This window comes from Mixophyes fleayi, chromosome 2 (genome assembly GCF_038048845.1).
Source record: "Mixophyes fleayi isolate aMixFle1 chromosome 2, aMixFle1.hap1, whole genome shotgun sequence".
NCBI lineage: Eukaryota > Metazoa > Chordata > Amphibia > Anura > Limnodynastidae > Mixophyes > Mixophyes fleayi.
Genome location: NC_134403.1, coordinates 309,486,742 through 309,501,381, shown reverse-complemented (window position 1 = coordinate 309,501,381; position 14,640 = coordinate 309,486,742). Strand labels below are relative to the sequence as shown.

Genomic DNA, 14,640 nt, shown 5'->3' with positions numbered 1-14,640 from the left:
TAAGTGAAGGATTGGCCCATTGGTCATTACAACATCGTTTACAAAGGAATGACACAGAGGCACTTGTTAGGAAGTAACAATTCTTTTTTTCAAATTGAAAAAACAGTCACCAAAATTGTAATCATGGAAAATGTGCCTGACAAAATGTAGTACATTATTAACAGGTCTGTAGTTCATAAACTAGATTGTCATCTCTGAGCAGAAGGAAATGAGTGTATATTCATCATCATCATCAACATTTATTTATATAGCGCCAGCAAATTTCGTAGCGCTTTACAATTGGGAACAAACACTAATAAAACAATACTGAGTAATACATACAGACAGAGAGGTAAGAGGGCCCTGCTCGCAAGCTTGCAATGTATTGATTTAATCTTTTAAGGTCAGTAAGGTTATTATAGAAGCCTGGGAATTCTACTTTGTTGGGGGAAGTCATTGGAACAGGAATTAGAACTTGCTCATTGTATTCATCTCTGCAGAAAAGAAAAAACATAAAACTTTCAGTATACAATATAGGAATTTTGGATGATACAAGATGTGGATATTGAACAAAAATATTGCAGCTTCTGTCTGTATCGGTGCTGTCCACGTACTAGTATGAAGAAGACATTTCTGTTTAATCTACATGTCCATGGGCAAATTAATAATAAAATAAAAATTGTGTCATCCATCAGAATCTAATGAGCTTACAGAGAAGATGGTGGCCACAAGGACACTTTTGAGAGCCGCATCTGGCCAGCGGGCCACCAGTTGTACACACATGCTATATATTATTAACTACGGTTTACATTATAAGCATTTGGTTTTGTTACAGGGTGTTTGTTATAATGTTGACAGATTTGCTCAAGTAGACATAGTTAGGTGTGTTTATTTGTATCACTATTTAGTAATTACTTGTTTAATAATAACCGCTTTTCTCTCTTTAGAACCCGGTCACTGGACTGCTCCCTGCCAGTAAGGAACAGAAAGATGCCTGGGTTCGAGACAACGTGTACAGCGTCCTGGCGGTTTGGGGCTTGGGGATGGCGTACAGGAAAAATGCTGATCGGGATGAGGACAAAGCTAAGGCCTATGAATTAGAACAGGTACAATATACATGTTTACTTACAAGAAAAGCTTCATTATACAGGAAGAAATAGATCCATCAGAATGTCTTAAGTAGCTCATTAAAAATGTGTTTTTAGGATATTAAAGGAATACGACCATTTAATTCTCCTATGATAATTAAAATGTAATACTTCACTGACCCATTGATAATCCTATTTTCCATAAAGGTCGTCTACATAGTGTAAAACAAGTGAGTGAGTTTAATACATGTGTATAATTTGTCAATAGAACTTGAGCAAAAGACTGTAAAGTTCTAAATATTTGGTTGACTCTTTCACTTTCTCTGGAAAGAAATGACTACAGCCAAAACCTGTCCGTTTCTGCTTTCTATGTTATCACTGTGCTTGTCCCTCAATAACATGACCCCTGTGTCACTTTGTGTGTGAGGTCCCTCTGTTGATATTGGCAGACTATATTGATAACTGTGTTAGCCTTTTAGGGTGTGAGTGTACTGCAGCAAGAATGTTGTTTAGAACATTTTTGCTGAGGGCTGAAATATGCATTGTGAGGGTGTTTGTCATATTTTCAAATATGTGTTGGCTGGTGTTCCTGTTCAAAAATGAAAACTGATTTTATAATATGAGTTTTTTAGCTTCATGGAAGCACTTTGCATCTTACTCTGAGGTGTGTAGAGTGTTTGCTCTATCTGCGTTTTGTAGATAGTTTTTCTCATAGCTAGAATCTCTCACCAGTAATTCCAGCAGTGCATTCTCATATTGGAAAATCGGGAAGAAAATCTTGTTTGCCTAGAATCAAAATCTAACCAAGTGTCCAATCGAGATTTAATGAGATAGAGGTGTTCCTCGTGTTGTGGTGGGGAGCAGAAGGACTTGAGTTTTGCACTAGTTCTGAGCTGGTGGATGTTGGGATCCTGCACTCCAAGAGGCTGCACTGAGTACTATTTCAGTAATAAAATGGGATTATGTTAGTTAATGAAAGAGGTGTCTCTAAAGTGATAGGAGGTTGGACATTTACTTTATGGAAGATGTTACCGCCATTCAACACACTTTGGTATACTTTTAGTTTGTGCATTTTTAGAGGGGTCCCATCTGCACAGTGAGGAGCCCCCAGAGCAATGCACCTTCTCCACTCCTTTATCTTATTTCAATAATAAAATTTCATTTTTGCACTGCTCTGCAAACCTAGCAGCACCTACTCCATATCAAGCAAGGAATGCTCTCACTTTGCCAATCTCCTCACAGATCAGATCCGATGTGAGGAGAGGGCGACACTTCCAAATGATGTCACTTGCAACCGCGACTTGGATTTTTTTTTTTTAAAGCGGAAACGCACTGAGTCATTTCATGGTAATGTTAATTGTATTCCTATCCCTAACCCGCAGCCTAAACCTAACCCTAACCCGCTCCCTAACCCTAAGCACTAACAAAAAGGTAGTACTTACATAGGTCCGTGCGTTGCAGCTTTAAAACCCAAAATGTCCAAGTCACGGTTGAAAGTGACGTCATTTGGAAGTGTCGCCCTCTCCTGATATCGGATCTGGGCTGTGTCTGTTTACAGGAAAGTAGGTATTTTTTCCATGTCGATGTGTTCAGTTTTGTAATAATTATGTAGCTGTAAACACTGTTGTGTTTACAGTATAGTAAATACCATTACCAGCGTGTCTTTGGCAGGTACAGGTGGCCTGGTGTAAAGATACGTGGTGATGGTGATGACCCTGGCAGCACTATCTAGCTGATTGGCTGTTTGCATATTGACCCCTCCCTCTGGGTACTTATTATAGCTGCGGCTATATTATGTCATGTTGCAGATGTCTTTTCGGATTTCTTATTTCTCATTTCCATTTGGTCTACTGCAGGAAAGATGATTCCCTTAAGATTTATATAGCAGTAAAAAACAGATACGGGTTGTTTGTATTTAATTACATTCATTTTATTGAAAATGCAGTTTTTGCATTTATTAATATCACTGACACTATTCCCTCTCGTGTGTACAACACTTCATTACATTATATTGTGTGCGAATAGGGTAATGTGACTTTAATTGTCATAGAGTTTCCCATGTAAAATGTTTTGGGATTTGGGAGCCTTGGACACAAAGACCAGTTATATAAAAATTATTTTTTGTAAGAAGAAATGACCATGTAGTGTTCTTATAATTTGTACCTTATCTCAGTATATTGTTTTATTGTGCTGAATAGTAATTTGCATTATATTTTGTTATTCCATTCTTCTTTGTACATTTCTATGTACATTTTTTTCACTTTTTCTATTTTTATTGTATTTATAGGTAATTGACAAAGTATCATTGTTGTTTGTTTTACTCTGTTGCTTACTTATCAATGAAATGAGGGCAGCTTTGAAAATATTTGTTGCAAATGAGGAAACAAAATTATTTTAATTACATAGGCTTAATGTATTTCTAAATATCAGGCAGGTGAGACCTTTAGAATTCTTATTTTATGCTTTTATTGATAAGGCTGTCATTTTTATGGTGCTGCAAAAATCATTTACCTCCATCAATCCGCTGGTATGGTAGAAATAATTCCCTTAAGCCCCTTGTGTTGCCTTCACAACGAAGATTCATTCATTGTGTGGGCTCAAGAAAATAAAAACCTGCCTCAGTGATGATCTGGGGCCTGATTCATTAAGGATCTTAACTTCAGAAACTTCTTATTTCAGTCTCCTGGACAAAACCATGTTACAATGCAAGGGGTGCAATTTAGCCTTCTGTTTTGCACATAAGTTAAATACTGACTGTATTTTCATGTAGCACACAAATATCAACTTTAAATTTCAGTGTACAAATAAGCTATCAAGTATTTGTGTGCTACATGAAAAAACAGACAGGCCCCTGGTTCTTAGTGAATTGATAGACTGCTTCCTAAAGCTGTGTTCATTATTGACATCTGCAGTAACCAATCATTTATACTCATACATGCCAACTTTCAAAACTTCTCCCCCAAGTCATGTGACAGGGGGTAGGATTGGTTGCTATAGGCAACATCTCCACTTTTCAAACCCGCCGGAAACTTGCAGCTTGATAAATTTACTCGTGGGGTGCATCGGGATTACTCAGTACTTTAGTTTGTTAGATGACAGTTTACTGTACTGTAGAAAGATTAAATGTGTTATCTGATCTGTTGACAGTGATTTTCGGATAAGCTGAATGTTTAGGTATTTGCATGTGTGCAATAATTATCATGTAATAGGAGTATTATGTGTTATATTGTACCATCCTTTTTCCCACTTCCAGAGTGTTGTGAAGCTGATGCGGGGAGTCTTACACTGCATGATGAGACAGGTAATGTGCTTCTATTTTCTTCAGTTTAAGATCAAATTATTTTAGATAACTTTGGCAAAATGTATTATATGAAAATAGCATCGTGTCTATGCTCTTCTTCATTGTAGGAAGAATATTCTGTTTCCTTTATTGTCCTTATGTCTGTATTCAGAGCAGGGTCACTTACTGGGCCAAAACCTGTGAGAGCTCAGTGTGAGGAGACCTTGGGACAATTGTCCCCCGTGGTGGGAAGCTTATTACTTGTTGTTCTACCTGATGGTACTTTCCACATTTTCATTTTCAAATGAAATACATTTCATAATATAATAACAAAGCATTTAAGGCTGCACTATCATCATCATCATCATCACCATTTATTTATATAGCGCCACTGAATCCGTAGCGCTGTACAGAGAACTCACTCACATCAGTTCATGCCCCATTGGAGCTTACAGTCTAAGTTCCCTAACATATACACACACACACACACACACACACAGATAGACACAGAGACTAAGGTAAATTTTTGATAGCAGCCAATTAACCTACTTGGAGTGTGGGAGGAAACAGGAGCGCCTGGAGGAAACCCACGCAAACACGGGGAGAACATACAAACTCCACACAGATAATGCCATGGTTGGGAATTGAACTCATGACCCCAGCGCTGTGAGGCAGAAGTGCTAACCACTTTGCCACCGTGCTGCCCACCTCATTTGCCTGCTCACATCCCTCTGACAGTCTTCGGTCAGGGCTGTAAGAGAAGTGAGTGAGCTCCAGGGATATCTCGCCAGGTTCCAGGTGGGTGAACAGGGAGGCTGCCTTTTACTAAGCGGTAGTGCAGCTTTAATATTTCTTAGCATCTAATGTATTTTAATGATGGTGCTCCTTTAAATAAACAGTCATCGACTGAGTGCATTGAAAGGTTAGGGAGAATAGTATCTGTTATCACATGTTATATTACCCTTCTAATGCAGCAGAAAATTTTGCCATATTTATGGAGTATTGCTGTTTGTGTTTATAGGTTGATAAAGTTGAAAAATTCAAACACACTCAGAGTCCAAAAGATTGTCTTCATGCAAAGTACAACACCGCTACCTGCGGCACCGTCGTTGGCGACGACCAATGGGGACATTTACAAGTTGATGCTACCTCGCTCTTCCTGCTTTGCCTGGCACAAATGACGGCTGCAGGTAGCATGAATAAAACTTAATTGAAAAAGTTTGTTATTCATATTGTGTCTGTCTCTTGTTCTGGCTGATTTTTTTACCTGACATCAGAACTGAAATGTTAAACAGTTCTGCTCATAGAAACTGACAGATTCCCAGGAAATGAATTCTAACGGGACAGAAACCCTTCAGTTATCAAGTAGTTAAGGACACAGACACAATTGTTTTAAATTACTTGAAAAATGTCATACTCCATTTCTACATAGAAAGTTGAACTAAGCTCCCTCTTAATGCTTAAAATGAAACGATTTTTAAAACTTGATGATAGACTGTGTATTCTAAAATGTGAAATACCACGTTAAGGTATTAACTGTTCACTAAGCTAATTTTAGGTAAGTCTTTGTGTTGTGTTTTTTTTCTGTAAAGTAACATTCCTAAAATGACCTAATGCTAATGGTAAATAATAGAAGGCACATGGGGGAACCCTAGGAATCTTTATATATCACCAGATCGATGTCTAACCATTAACTTGTACATATATTGCACCCTATAGGACTCCGCATCGTGTTTACACTGGATGAAGTGGCCTTCATACAGAATGTTGTGTTTTATATAGAAGCTGCTTATAAAGTTGCTGTAAGTAAATCATTTCAAAGCTTTACAATATATATTTATCTACTGTATTATTTGAATAACGTGAAACATGACTGATAGTAATGCCATCAAAATTGTTTGGGAATATTATCGGATATGTTGGTAAATAAATGCATTCAGAAGATAACCTGTGTATGAGATCATCTTCTGAAAGATGTAGAAATGACTGATTAATAGAGAACAATAACATGCGCTCAGTTATATAACAGATGTAAATATAAATCCTTACAGTGTAACTTCCTTTACATCATACTTGCCTGCTCTCCCAGAATTCCCGGGAGGCTCCCGAATTTCGGAGAGTATTCCCGGACTCCCGGACAGTGGCGGATCCAGGGGGGGGGGCGATCGGGGCGATCGCCCCCCCTAGCAGACACTTGCTGCCGACGGCTGCACAGTATGTGCAGGTCCGTCCAGCCGTGACAGGCAGGGACAGTGTGCTGCCCGGCTGCTCTGACTGTGTTTAAAACACAATCAGAGCAGCCGGGCAGCACACTGTCCCTGCCTGTCACGGCTGGACGGTCCTGCACATAGTGTGCAGCCGTCAGCAGCCTAAGATGTTAGAAAGGGGCGGGGCCTAAATCATCATAGCGCTTTGTCTGATCCTTGGTGTCCTCCACGCATCCAAAAAGACACTGGTAGTTTAATGTTAGTGTGTGTGTGTGTTTACGTGGAATAGAATTTAGACTGTAGGCTCCAATGGACCAGTAAATGATCAAACATTTTCTGTAAAGTGCTATGTGATAGATAGATATATATATATATATATATATATATATATATATATATATATATATGTATATATATATATATATATATATATATATATATATATATATGTATATATATATAATATGTAAGTGCTATGTAAATAAAAGATCATAAATATTGGTAAAATATTAATTTTGCATTCTTTGTAAATTCATTTATAAAATAGAATCAAAGTCGTGAGTTCTAAATTATATAGCCCATTTTCTTAGTTGTTGTGTTTCACGCTCAGGATTATGGAATGTGGGAGCGAGGAGACAAAACGAATCAAGGAATTCCTGAGCTCAACGCCAGCTCTGTGGGAATGGCCAAAGTAAGATGAGTATTGTATAGTGTGACATTACCACTCAGTACACTGGCACTGTATACATGCATCACAAATAACTATTGTTGACTTATGTTTCACCCGTCCAATATAGACTTACTCTTATGTACCACCCGTCCTGAAACTGGACATACAGTCCTCTGTGGCCACACATGGTGGGCCAAATTACACATGAGTGTCCATTTGGCTGTTGGTTCATACAACCTGGATAACAGAAGGATCATAGTTGTGTGGTTGGACAACATGCCAATGTCAGAAAGATCTTATTAGACCCACACGTGGTGCTGAGCCATTATTGTTGGATCATATGATTGAGCACTACCTACATTGCACTCACCTGCAATGTAAAAATGTAATAACCATGCACTTTAGAAGGAACAATCTAGTGAACATATAAGCATAGTTCATTGATAAAACAAGGAGTTTGGGCAGCACAATGGCTCAGGTTAGCACTTCTGCCTCACAACATTGGGTTCATGAGTTCGATTCCCGACCATGGCCTTATCTGTGTGGCGGCTGTATGCTCTCTCCCAAAAACATACTGATAGGTTAATTGGCTTCTAACAAAATGAACATGTGTGTATTAGGGAATTTAGACTGTAAGCTCCAATGGGGCAGGAAGTGATGTGAGTGACAAATATTCTCTGTACAGCGCTGTGGAATTGGTGGCGCTATGTAAAGAAATGGTGATGATGATGATGACGAGTTTCTGTTTGTTTAAAGGCTGCTCTGGAAGCTATTGATGAACTTGACCTGTTTGGCGCTCATGGTGGTCCTAAATCAGTGATTCATGTCCTGCCTGATGACGTAGAGCATTGTCAGGTGAGGATCACAGAATTTGTGCTTGTCTAGGAATCATATGAATTATAGTGTATTTATTACCTTCTATGCCCATTTTTGCCTCGTATGAGCAAATAAAAAACACAGGTTGTATTTTATGTATTACAATGCTTATACAATTTCAAGTCTTAAGGCCTGCAGAGAGGTCACAGTGCCATCAGGTAATTAATGACAAGTAATATATTCATCTATCAGGGAAGTAAAAAGGATTTGTTAAATGCCAGGTCAAGGTAGGGCTGTGTGTAGTCACTAGTGATTTTAGGCAGCCAGATCCTGCTCCCTCTTTCTTATAACGTTCTGTAGCCTTACAGATTCTATCCTATAGCAGAATATACTGACACTATCCTGCACAAATCATCTCGTGTTCCTCTAGTATAGCCTCCAGCACCAGGTTTGTCCAAAATGTCTCCACCTCCGTTAATTTTGCTGCTGGAAAAACCTGGCCATACATTTTTGCCAGAAACAAGCTGCATTCAGTCTCTGTCGCTCTGATGCACTGGCCTAATACGTTTAATACTACACCTGGGCCTGGGCTTTTAATATGAACACACTTATTTAAACAATAAAAATGTAGCTGAATGTGCAACTTATCTATTCACAAGTATGTTGCTTGTAGTCTGTTACTTTCCTGCTGAAGAAGGTGGCATTAAACTGAGAAACCTAACATTTGATTTCACACTTGCTAGCTCTAGTTAATATGCCGCTCAAATGAATGGTACATGCAAAACACACCAGTAATGTACTTGGCAGCAAGGTCCGATCTCTTCCACCAGCTGTCGGACATTATGTTAGGTGTTGCTAAGCAACATCTGTCACTTTATGAAATTGCAGTCAGACGTGAGTGGATAACAATAACCTTATGTGGCCTCCTAGTAAAAATGATTACTATTCATGTAGCTCTAACTAACCAGCTTTAGTGTTTTTATTGTATTTTGTCCTATATATGTTAGCAATAATGTAATATGAATGAATATATACAGTACCTGGAATACCGGCGTAGACTTGTGTGTTCTTATCGTTACAGTCAATCCTTTACTCCATGTTACCACGAGCGTCCACCTCCAAAGAGATTGACGCCGGTCTCCTCTCTATCATTTCATATCCGGCATTTGCTGTGGAAGATTTAAACCTGGTTAATGTTACCAAAAATGAAATCATCACAAAGCTACAAGTATGATTTATGTTCTATATTCAATCTGTAATGAACTGAACATTACTCTGTACGTTATAACTAAAATGCTGGAGTGAATGCTGACATCACCACTCTCCGTTTATATGGATATCATGTGCAGTAATTGTGCAATATAGTAACTTCACTTGTTTATTATATTACTGTTACTATAACATTGTGCAGACAGTGGTGGATATGCTACTGAGACATTGCTTCCACTATTGGATTTACATAATTCTGCCTAATATACATTTCACTGCCTTATAAATTCCTGCTTTCCTCTCTCCCGGGAAGTCACATCAATCAACCTGTCAAATAATTAAATATATCATACTTATTGTATTTACATGCTTATCAACGATGCTTTATTTTTCTTTAAGGGACGGTATGGCTGCTGTAGATTTCTCAGAGATGGTTATAGAACCCCCAGAGAGGTAAAATAATGCAATTATTATTAGTATTAGTAATGTGTTATGTATTTACAGACATGTGTCCTGATGCTGAGTTGAACTTGTGCCAGTTTGCGTGAATTGCACAAATTTGCACTGTGCAATACATCAGTAGCCATTGATACTTTTGTGCAAAATAAATCAAATAACAGCTTTAAAGATAATTAAACTATATAAACAGTTAGCAGTTTTGATAAGAGTTCCTTTAATGTTCCATTTCCCAGGACCCAAATAGGTTACACTACGACTCAACGGAGCTGAAGTTGTTTGAGAACATTGAATGCGAGTGGCCCGTCTTCTGGACGTACCTAGTCATTGATGGAATTTTTAATGGGGAACAAGTTCAGGTAAATGTAAATCATTCCTCAGCCTCTCTATACAGACCGCACATTGCTGCTTCAAAACTCTTAACACACAACCTTAGTTATCCTGTTATATGAACCTGACTCACCTATATAGGATCATGGGCTTTTTGGCTTGGATTCTGCAGGATAAAACACCATGTTACAAAGCACATATCATCTCCAGCTGGTTCCAGGAACATGACGATGAGTTCTGTGTACTCCAATGGTCTCCACAGTCACCAGATCTTAATCCAATAGAGCACCTTTGGGATGTGTTGGAACGGGAGATTTGCAGCATGAATGTGGAGCCAGCAAATCTGCAGCAACTGTGTGATGCTGTCATAGCAACATGGACCAGAGTCTAAGGAATGTTTCCAGCGCCTTGTTGAATCCATCATCATCATCATCACCATTTATTTATATAGCGCCCCTGATTCCGCAGCGCTGTACAGAGAACTCACTCACATCAGTCCCTTCCCCATTGGAGCTTACAGGCTAAATTCCGTAACACACACACACACAGACAGACAGACAGACAGAGAGAGAGACTAGGGTCAATTTTGATAGCAGCCAATTAACCTACTAGTATGTTTCTGGAGTGTGGGAGGAAACCGGAGCACCCGGAGGAAACCCACACAAACACGGGGAGAACATACAAACTACTCACAGATAAGGACATGGTTGGGAATTGAACTCATGACCCCAGTGCTGTAAGGCAGAAGTGCTAACCACTGAGCCACCGTGCTGTCACCGTACTGTTACCGTGCTGCCCAATTCATGCCACAAAGTATTCTGGCTGTTCTGGAGGCACTAGAACTAATGGAGTTGCCACTGAGTGTATAGTTATAAACATTATATGTCCTAAGAGTTGACAATTCATCTCATTCATGCTTTATTCTCTGTTGTATTTTCAGGTACAAGAGTACAGAGAGGCCCTGGAAGGAGTAATAATCAGAGGAAAAAATGGGATTCACCTTGTGCCAGAGTTGTATGCTGTCCCACATGACAAGGTAACTACATTGTGGTGGGATTATCCCCTTTCATATTATGCACACAACAGTATATATATATATACATGCTGTTATTTATATAATAATATGCACTACAATATAATTTATACACTATAAACATATAATATGTCTCAATTACGCATCACCACATAACACATTTGTTATGTCCTTCTTGCTATGCCCTTAGATTGAAGAAGAGTATCATAACCCGCATACTGTTGACCGTATTGCTTTGGGAAAGATGCCGCATTTGTGGGGACAATCACTGTATGTCCTCGGAGCTCTGCTCGCTGAGGTATGAAATATATTTTGAGAGGAGAAAGTATTTAAGCAAATTGAATGACCACTTTCATTTGATAAAGTCCTTGTTTTCTATCCAGTGTGATCGGCTTGTATTAACAACAATATTATATAATAAATAGTGTCTTTAATGATATTAAACAACAAAATGTAATTACTGATGGGCAATGACTACTAATTTAATAGTCAAATTATTCTAAATAATCTATTGATTTATTTAGTCATTTTTATATATTTATTTTAGACATGCTTCTCTGCATATCTGTATAAATTGTTAGTACTGAGTGGTGGTTAACTGATTACCTAGTAACACTATAATCATTTTGCCTGAAGCATTTACATAAATGAAAGTCCATGAGGTCACATTGAAGGACGAGTAGGATAATTGCTAACAATGCATATTGCTTAATTGCTTAGGTGTTTATTTACAGGCTCCATCATCTAGGGTTTAATTACTGAATACATATTTAAAAAAGAGAAAATCAAAGTACTTTCCTCCTGTTCTCCGCCACCTTAACTCTGCTCTCCAGCTCCTTGTCTCTTCCGTGAGGTCCTCCTGCACTTCTACCCCTCTCTCTACCCCGATGGGGCTCTCTCATCTAGCTGTACTTTGAGCTTCCGAGTTACTGTGCTTTTTTGTCAACTGTTCCGTGCTGTCTCACCCTGTACCGTGTTTCTGTCTGTCCCTGTACGGCGCTACCTAGTGGCGCCCTATAGATAAAAATTAATAATAATAATAACAAATGTCAGACCTTACAGCCTTCTTAAAATATATTTCTAGCGTGATTTAAACACAACAATCAACCAGCTCCCATCTTCCTTATTAACTTTGTATCACAGCTTTCTCATATACCTGTGCCTTGACATGCGGTTGCTAAAAGTCACAGGAGGTTCCTTAGGCTCCCACAATGCATCCACCTGCAGTAAATATAATGCACAAAATTTGAGCCGGTGGGTGTGAGGCATAATTCTTCTACTGTACATATTTGGCATCTGTCATATCATTATGCAAGTATACATAGATCATTGGGTGTAAGGTACACATTACCTCCATATGTAGACGTTTGCTTATTGTAAACTTGCATTTCCTTACGCCTGGAGAGGCGAAATGGGGGAGGACAATGTGTGTTCACGTGTTTGGGACACAGATGTGGACTCATCCACAGATTCACCTTCTAGGAGCCATAACTCTTGCAGTTTCTGGAAGGCTGGTGCAATAATACGCATTGGTGGTGATGACTATTAGCAGTACTAGCTTAGTGACTTTGATTGGCTGGTTGTGTATTGACCCCGCCTCCCTCCTCCTCAGTTGATAGCAATGAATTCACTAGAGTTGCGGCTATATTATGTGATGTCACTGCCGTCTATTCGCATTACTTCATCATCATCATCATTTATTTATATAGCGCCACTAATTCGCAGCGCCGTACAGAGAACTCACTCACATCAATTGATGTTTCTATCTGTACTATTGCAAGAAAGAAGGTTCTCATTTGTTTTTGAAAGGGAAAAGCAACAAATGTTTGTGTTTACTTGTATTTTGTATTGTGGCTATACTTAATAACAAATTTAGCATTTATTAATAACACTGTCAAGACAACATTCTCTCTTATGTGTATAACACTTTATTATATTACTATATTGTGTACAAATAGGGTAATGTGACTTTAGCATTTACTATTGGCACTGTTAAGCTACAGCTCTAAACTTTCTCTATGCTGTTGTGGGGTGTAAGTATACACACTTGTATGCTTGCTGTACACCTGGCGCAAAAGCTACTGTTTTTCAACTGGTGCGCGTTTTACTTGCTTCTTTTCCATACGTACATTCGGAGGGCATATGCGTCCATCTTTTAAAAGATTGTTATAAAATCAAAAGGTACAATACCCGGATATATTATGTTTTATTTAACAGATTATTTGCAATCACTTTGGGACAATTTTCTGTTTTATTTGTTGTTTTTTTTGCTTTACAGGGATTTTTAGCAGCTGGAGAAATTGATCCCTTAAATAGAAGATTTTCAACTGGTTTTAAGCCTGATATTGTAGTACAAGGTATGTAGTCAGTACATTTGGAGTGCTTGCAGTTTTTAATGTGCACCTTTTTATATGGTTCTTTGATGTGCTCGTAGGGGTATATTTATTAAACCTTCCAAAAAAGAACAGTGGAGATGTTGCCCATCCAATCAGAATCTTGCTATTATTTATCTTGTACAGTCTAAAAAATAACAGAACCTGCTTGGTTGCTATGGGCAACACCTCCACTTTTCCTTTTTAGAATGTTAGGTTGTTTTTTTAATGTATTTGGACAATTTCAAATTGCAGTTGCTTTTGATTGCTTAACTTCAGACACACATCTAACATTTTTCAAGCACCAACTGTTTTTAACATGTTTTTCAGCTGTTTTATTACTTTTAAAGTAAACAATTTAGTTTTTGTTGAAATTCAGAAAATAGATCATTGCTTTCATGCTACACAATGGTAACCACATAATATTTGGCATACTGGATAGGCATACATCAGCTTCCTGATTTGACTCCCCATTCTGTTACACAGAAAGTACACTTGTTACTTGCTGTCAGCAATAAAACATTTCAGTGATCAATATTCAATGTTGTTAATGCCTTTTATGTTCTCTTTATTTTTTCAGTTTCAGTTCTGGCAGAATCTAAAGAAATTAAGAAAATGTTAAAGAAACATGAAATAGATGTTCAGAGCTTCAATGATATCAGGCCGTTCCGTGTGCAGCCTGCTAGAATTTTGAGTCACCTCTATGCAAAACTCGGTAAGGGCAGCGATCCAAAGCAATGCCTTACAATAACTAGCTGTGCACAGTTCAGTCTGTCAGTTCAACCTGCTAAAGGGTTACTAATCTTAAAGTACATTACAGCGTATCTGGAATCATTCATAAATGTATACGTAAGACTTCTTTTATCATGATAGAATATGTTTGACATTGTGGGGCCGATTCAATTACTGGCAAAGTCCCGTCGGACACTCAAGTGATGCAATGTTAGAGTACATAAAACATACTGATCATTTTATGTACAGTTATACCCGGAAATCCACGTGAGAGCACATTAACTGAACTTTTCTTTGAACTGAAGATATAGATTTACTGTGACACATATATAGTCTACCTGGACTTTGTCCCAACTACATAGAGTGGCTGGGCGGTATGACACCATCCTGGTTTATCTATCTATCTATATATCTATCTGTCTGTCTGTCTGTCTGTCTGTCTATCCTATCTCTCTATCTGTCTATCTA

At 38.3% G+C, this 14,640-nt stretch overlaps 1 protein-coding gene across 3 annotated transcripts in view; it reads left to right on the top strand.

Moving 5' to 3' along the window:
• Nucleotides 1-14,640, top strand: part of PHKA2 (phosphorylase kinase regulatory subunit alpha 2) — a 62,151-nt gene that overhangs the window by 14,427 nt on the left and 33,084 nt on the right. For all 3 annotated transcript variants that reach the window (XM_075196530.1, XM_075196529.1, XM_075196528.1), the window contains exons 3-15: nt 927-1,085; nt 4,321-4,368; nt 5,369-5,537; nt 6,067-6,149; nt 7,165-7,245; nt 7,981-8,079; nt 9,122-9,268; nt 9,649-9,702; nt 9,942-10,064; nt 10,976-11,071; nt 11,259-11,366; nt 13,347-13,425; nt 14,021-14,155. In XM_075196530.1, the coding sequence (XP_075052631.1) occupies nt 927-1,085; nt 4,321-4,368; nt 5,369-5,537; nt 6,067-6,149; nt 7,165-7,245; nt 7,981-8,079; nt 9,122-9,268; nt 9,649-9,702; nt 9,942-10,064; nt 10,976-11,071; nt 11,259-11,366; nt 13,347-13,425; nt 14,021-14,155 (1,381 nt within the window). The remainder of the gene's footprint in view (nt 1-926; nt 1,086-4,320; nt 4,369-5,368; nt 5,538-6,066; nt 6,150-7,164; nt 7,246-7,980; nt 8,080-9,121; nt 9,269-9,648; nt 9,703-9,941; nt 10,065-10,975; nt 11,072-11,258; nt 11,367-13,346; nt 13,426-14,020; nt 14,156-14,640) is intronic.